Below are 6,143 nucleotides of genomic sequence, written 5' to 3'. Positions count from 1 at the left end.
AAGACCTCAAGCGGGCAGTCGGCTGCCTCTAGGTCTCGGGACGATGTCAGGCGGGTCCTATGACCTTGAGTAAGTCCCATGACCTCCCTGCACCTGAGGACCCTCATCACTTAGAAAAAATATGGAACGTTCTCCCAAGGCCCATCAAGAGGGAGGTGATGGCCAAGGAGCTGGAGGTGGGATGACGTGACCAGAGAGGCTCACAATGAAGTTTTACAAGCGCGACCCTGGCGCCCACGGCGTGCTCAGGTGAACACGTACCTTGGTTCCAAGAGGTCCAGGTAACCCGGGCGGTCCGCGAGGCCCCTGGGAAGGGAAGGGAAGGGGACAAGGACGGTCATGGAGCCATGAGAGGCCTTGCCGGCCCGCTGAGTGCCCGCCCGCCCCGTGCCCGCTGACTGCACCCTCTGCTGGTGGGGGACCGAAGTGCAGCCGTCTCCCTGCACCTCACTGTGGAAGGGAAACACCCTGTTTTTGAGCCGCCAGGCCCTTGGGGGAGAGGCTGACTCCGCCACCTACAGCTTCTGTGTGACCCCGGGCCCGCCCTGGCCTCTCTGACTCTGCTTTCCCACCTAAGCTCCTAACTTGACTGGCTCCCGAGTAAGGGCGGGGCCTGTCCCCTCGTTACCTGGCTCCCCAGACCTGGGAGCCAGCCCGTGGGGAAGTCTAGCTGCAGCCCCAGGGCTTCCCCGATGCTCCTTGACACTCAGCCAAGAGGCCTCTGTGTGCACAACCCTGACCGGTCAGCTGGGGGCAGCTTGCCTGACCGTCTCAGGGGCCCCTCGGCATCGCAGACCTGGTCCAGGTCTGTGTCCCCGCACCTGCCCCACAGCGAGCCGTCCACACAGGACGTGGGGCCGCAACAGCAGGCGATGCCCTGGAGACCGCCGTTCCCCACCACACCTTCCTCCTGCCGCCCCATGCCTCTGGCTCTTTCTGACTCGCCTTCTGCAAAGATCAGCCCGGGAGCCTTCCCCTTCACGCCTCGAACTCTGGCCTGGCTGTCCTGGGCACAGACACCCCTGCGCCCGACTCACCGGCTCTCCGTCCTTCCCCGACCCGGGAGGCCCGGGGTGCCCAGGAGCTCCAGGATCCCCGCGGGGGCCCGCCGGCCCCGGGCGCCCCTCTTCCTTCCCCAGCTGCTCCCTGGAAGGAAAAACGGACAGGTGCCAGAATCAAGGATACCAGCTTCCCACTGGGGAGGCGGCCCGCGGGTGGGCAGGCTTTCTGGTGACATGTGACAGACTTACTGCGTCCCCCGGGTTCAATGCTGCAGACCTAGCCCAGCACTCCACTGAGAAATCGTTTTTAATTCATTTTTAACAGCTAACGGTCGGGGCACGTGCCCAAGTTGAGGTCACAGTGGAGCAGAGTGGCCCTGAGTCCAATATGAGCCGGAGTCCCCGTGAGAAGGGGCCTCGGATGCAGACATGTGCACAGGGAGTCGGTGTGGGGCCCGGGGGAAGACAGCCCGTCAGTGAGGGGAGCGGTGGGAGACCCCTGCCCTCACGGCTGCCAGGGGACGAGCTGATCCCTGCCTGCAGGACGCCCAGACGGCGTGGGGGTGGCGAGCCGGCCCGTGTGTGTTAAGGCACCAGTTTGCCATCCTCTCCTAGAGCTGCCTGAGCAAACGAAGGCAACATGGGCGTGGAAGGAAAGGGACACGCGTGGTGTTCCGGTCCAGTCCCCCGCCCGGCGCCCCAGCAGGTGCGGCTCCCACCGGCCGCCCTCCCTTCCGCCGTGACAGCGGGAGCTCCCACGCCGGGCGAGCAGGTTCCGAGAGGGAGCTGGGCTTTCGCTCGCTCAGGGCAATGCTCACGCTCTCTCACCGCGAAGCCCCGCGCCCGGGGGCGGCTCTGGCTGCGGGACCCCGGGTCGGGCCCCAGAGCCACAGGGACCGCTGCTCCAGGCAGGGCTCCCGGGGCCTCCTGCAGCCTGACAGGGAGATGCAGCAGGACGCAAAGCCAGTGAGGGGTCCTCTCCCAGGCCGAGGGCGGTCCGTGACCCTGGGCCACAGCCAGCCCTGCTCACACACAGAGGAGCAGCCTGCCCTGGGGGCCTGGCCTTGGCCCTCAGCCTGGCGCCCTCCGCCAAGGACAGCTGTTTGGCTCCCTCTAGAGGTGGAATGTTGGTGTTCCGGGGGACACTGTCCCCCTTCTCCCTAAGAACTAATGTGCACCAGCACCTGTTTGGCTCAGTGGATACAGCATAGGCCTGCGGACTGAAGGGTCCCAGGTTCAATTCCGGTCAAGGGCATGTACCTTGGTTCCGGGCACATCCCCGGTAGGACATGTGCTGGAAGCAGCTCATCGATGTTTCTCTCTCATCGATGTTTCTAGCTCTCTATACCTCTCCCTTCCTCTCTGTAAAAAATCAATAAAATGTATTTTTAAAAAAAAAAAGAACTAACGCACTTCCTCAGGGCCTGGGGGCCTGACTGCACGCAAAGGCAGGGCTGGTCACGTCGCTGCACCGAGATCAGAGAAAGTGGGATTTGGAGTCGGACAGACTGGGCTGCCAGGCCATGTGACAGCAAATCAGTTCATCTCGGAGCCTCAGTCTCCACGTCTGTCAAATGGGGGCGTGAGTCAGGTCTGCTGTGAGGGTGACAGGAGATGGCCGGGGCCTGCTAGCTCCTGCCCCTCGGAGGGCAGTGCGGGCTCCTCCGTCCCTGCGTCTGAGATGGGACTACCGGGTGTGTGCTCAGACCACCGTCTTACCGTCTCGCCGCGCTCCCCGTCTTTCCCAGGGGGGCCTCTGATCCCAGGGGGGCCCTGGAGAAAGAAAGATTATTGACATGGTGGCCGCCAGAGAAGGGACCAGGCCCCTTTGTAGTCAGTGACCACAGCTCTGTCCCCATGGGACCCCATTCCTGACTTAACTCCCGGAGGCCTGGAGCCGCCCCGCCCAGCCCACCATCGCGGCTGGTCCTGCTCCTGCTCAAGCGCCTGATCCGTGCACCCCAGCATGCCCGACGTGTAGACATGGCTGCTGACGGCTGCCCCCAGGCTGCGGCTCCCAGAGGGCGGGGCGGGGGCTGGCTCAGGGGACACAGGGAGGAGGAGGACGACCTGAGGACAGGCCAGCCAGGAGACCTGCTCTGGCTGTGTTACCGGAGCGCCCAGAGGGTGACCTTGAGACAAGGCTCAGGGCAAGTGTTCAGGGAATGCACCCGGGATGGAGCAGGGAGGGGCAGCCGGCGCTCAGTGGTGCCCAGGCCCCAGGAGCCAGCGTGGAGGTGGCATCTACAACCCATTGTCGGGGCTGCTCCTGGTCAGCTGGGGCCACGTGCCGTGTGGCTGGACAAGGCAGTCGCTAAAAGCCAGGGAAACCCCAGCAAAGGAGTGTGGCTCCTGGAAGCGGGTGGTGCACCAGGAAGCGGGCGGGCTGGGGTGATCCAGGCCACGTCCTGGGAGCCGCTACAGCAACCGCTAAGGACGGGACTCGGCCTCCGGTGCCTCGGTTTCCTCTGGTGCAAACGGAGCAGTGGCCATATCCACCCCCGGGGTGGGGAGGGCTAAAAAGTCCGCACAGGTGGTGCTCAGAACCCAGCCTGGCCCGTCAGTGCCTACATCTGTCCTCTAAGCCAGCGGTCACCAGCCCCTGCTCCGTGCACCCTGGTGGTCCGTGAGGTCCGAGAGGCTGGTGAGTGCTGCTCTAAACAGCCAGGCTCATTCCGGGCCAAGGCTCATCCCCTCCAGGAGCGCTGCTCTGGGGCCCTGGGGTCGGGCCCCTGGGTCACAGGGAGGCAGAGCCGGGTGGGCAGGTGTGAAAGGTGAACCAGCGCCACCTGCTCCTCCACTTGGGAGATGAAAAAGCGGAGCCTTCCAGACCCGGCCCCGCCCCGATTACTCACCACACTTCCGGGGGGGCCACTGGGACCCGAGGGACCTATGGGACCAGGAGCGCCCTGTTCAGAAGCAGAAGTTTAGACAGGCCCGGTGCCCCCATCACAGTAGCTACCCCCATCTCTCTCCAAACCCGCCTGCACTCAGGTCCCCAGCACCCCAATGAGCCGAACCCCAAAGGTGTGGGACCCTAGCACCGAGGTGGGACGGGGCTGGGCAGGACTCTGGGAGTTTCCCTGGGGCACAGAGGTGGGCTGTGTGTTCGTGCGTGTGTGCACGTTGGCTTTGCCGAATCAGGGAATGCTTCCTGAAGGAAGTGGACTTGACCTCGGCATTGAAGGCTGGGCACAGCCTCCAGGGGAGGCGTGTGAGGCTGTTCCGGGTGGGTGGACACTGTGGGGTAGGGAGCCGGGGGCTCTGGAGGTGTGGAGGCCATTCCCTGCGGGCCTTGGACTTCTGCTTCCTCCAGGCTGCAGGGGCCCAGCGCTGCTTCTCCAACCCCTCCGACTAGTCACTGCCCGTGGCCGACCCTGCTCCCATGAGGCCACCTGCACGACAGCCTGGTCATGCAAGTACTTTACAGCCGGACATCGGGCCCGGGAGCGAGGGGACAGCTGCCTGCAGCTCTCGTGCTCATCACTGCCCCCCGGAGACGGGAGGGAGGCGCCTCGTCCTGCTTCCCACGGGAAGTGCGAGCGTGGCCTGGATGACAGAACTCTAGTCGGCCAGGGGACAAGTGCCAGCCCTCTGAGGCTCCGGCGCCAGGCAGAGCAGGCACAACAGGAGCGTTCGAGGCATGTGCATGGAGGTGTGTGCATGGAGGCATGTGCATGGAGGCGTGTGCATGGAAGCGTGTGTCTGTGCTCATGGCTGCATCTGCATGTTGGGCATTTATATGCACAAGTGCATCACAGTGTGTGCACCGGATTTTAGAATGTACGTGTGTGATGTGCACACAAGCACATGTCAGGGCCACGCCATCTGGGAGTGGTGTCTGTGTGTCCGTGTGCATCACCGAGTGCGTGGAATTCGGGCACGTGGACACATGGGCCCTGAAACGCTGGGGTGTAGGGCGGCCAGCCCCTCCCTGTGGATGGCGTGCTCTCCCCCATGCCCCCCCAGTCACCCAGAACTGAGCCCAGGGTCCCTCCTGTGTGACCTTCCACCCTCGACCCCGAGGAGGCGGGCAGGGCAGGACTCACAGGGTCTCCAGCTGCTCCGCGTGCACCATCTTGTCCCTTGGCGCCCTGCACGGGTTATAAGGGGGGGCGGACAACATTATAGGCATCTGTCCTTGTCCCCTGCCTGTCAGTCAGGTGACCCAACCTGAAACCAGGGGAGGGTCTGCAGGTGCGGGAAGCAGGTCTGGCCTCCATGGGCAGGTAGCCTTGTGCCCCAGCCTCGCCACCCAGGACGCAGATGGGTGTTTACCTAAAAGGGGCTCCGAGGGGCAGATGCCCAGGTGCACAGCAGCCAGGGGCCCTGGGATCTGGCCCAGGCATGTCCCCCACTAGATCCCCCAGAAAACACGAACCCCTGCCCCAGAAACAGGCAGCCAAGAAGACAAAGCCAAGAAAAACATCAAAATGAAAACGCATATGGACAGCGTCCTGCCAACCGGAGCTGCCGGCCAGGCTGGAGGGAGAGGGTTCCTGCTCCGAAAAGCCTTCAGGAGCCAGGAGCCAGGAGCCACCTGGGCCTGAGTCGGAAGGAAGGCCGTGCGACCGAGCCCAGCCCTCCTGACCTGACACATCAGTGACGAGCAAGGACACCCAGGGGCCCGGAGGCAGGGCCCGCCCTAGGGTAGGGGGACTGTGTTTTGGGGCGCTCTGGGTAGACCACTCCACCCGGGGTGATGGGCTAGAGGTCCCAGAAGCACTGTGCCAGCGCCCTCTGGTGGGTGCTCCTGCAATGGCAGGCCAGCGGGGCCAGGGGGCCAGGGAGGGACAGAGGGACAGAGGAACGAAGGACAGAGGGGCTTGTGGGCACTTGTGTGTCTGGGGCCAACGGGTGGAGCGAGGCTTTCTTACCGGCGGCCCAGTGAGTCCTGGAGGCCCGAGTTCTCCGGGACGGCCCGGCGGCCCCTGCAATGACACGGCTGCCATGAACAGGCCACCCCCATTCTGTGCAGAGGGGGCGGGTGTGGACATGCGCAGTGGGAGCGAGCTGAGCTCCACAGATGGGGGGACGTCCTTGGGCCCCGGGGGAGGAGGAAGGGACCACATTCGGCTCAGCTGGGCTCCTGAGGGCGGGCTGTGCAGTGCAGACCTGGGGCTGCGGGGCCTGGATGTCTTG

At 64.4% G+C, this 6,143-nt stretch overlaps 1 protein-coding gene across 1 annotated transcript in view; it reads right to left on the bottom strand.

The window, feature by feature from the left end:
* COL22A1 (collagen type XXII alpha 1) overlaps positions 1-6,143 on the bottom strand; it is a 109,580-nt gene that overhangs the window by 36,894 nt on the left and 66,543 nt on the right. Inside the window, 6 exon segments of the mRNA XM_015561428.1 lie at positions 262-306; positions 1,038-1,142; positions 2,721-2,774; positions 3,857-3,910; positions 5,051-5,095; positions 5,879-5,943. Of these exon segments, the coding sequence (XP_015416914.1) occupies positions 262-306; positions 1,038-1,142; positions 2,721-2,774; positions 3,857-3,910; positions 5,051-5,095; positions 5,879-5,943 (368 nt within the window).

Source organism: Myotis davidii, unplaced genomic scaffold (assembly GCF_000327345.1).
Source record: "Myotis davidii unplaced genomic scaffold, ASM32734v1 scaffold30, whole genome shotgun sequence".
Taxonomy (NCBI): Eukaryota; Metazoa; Chordata; class Mammalia; order Chiroptera; family Vespertilionidae; genus Myotis; species Myotis davidii.
Note: the sequence above shows the minus strand (reverse complement) of the source record. Positions and strands in the feature narration are given on the sequence as shown.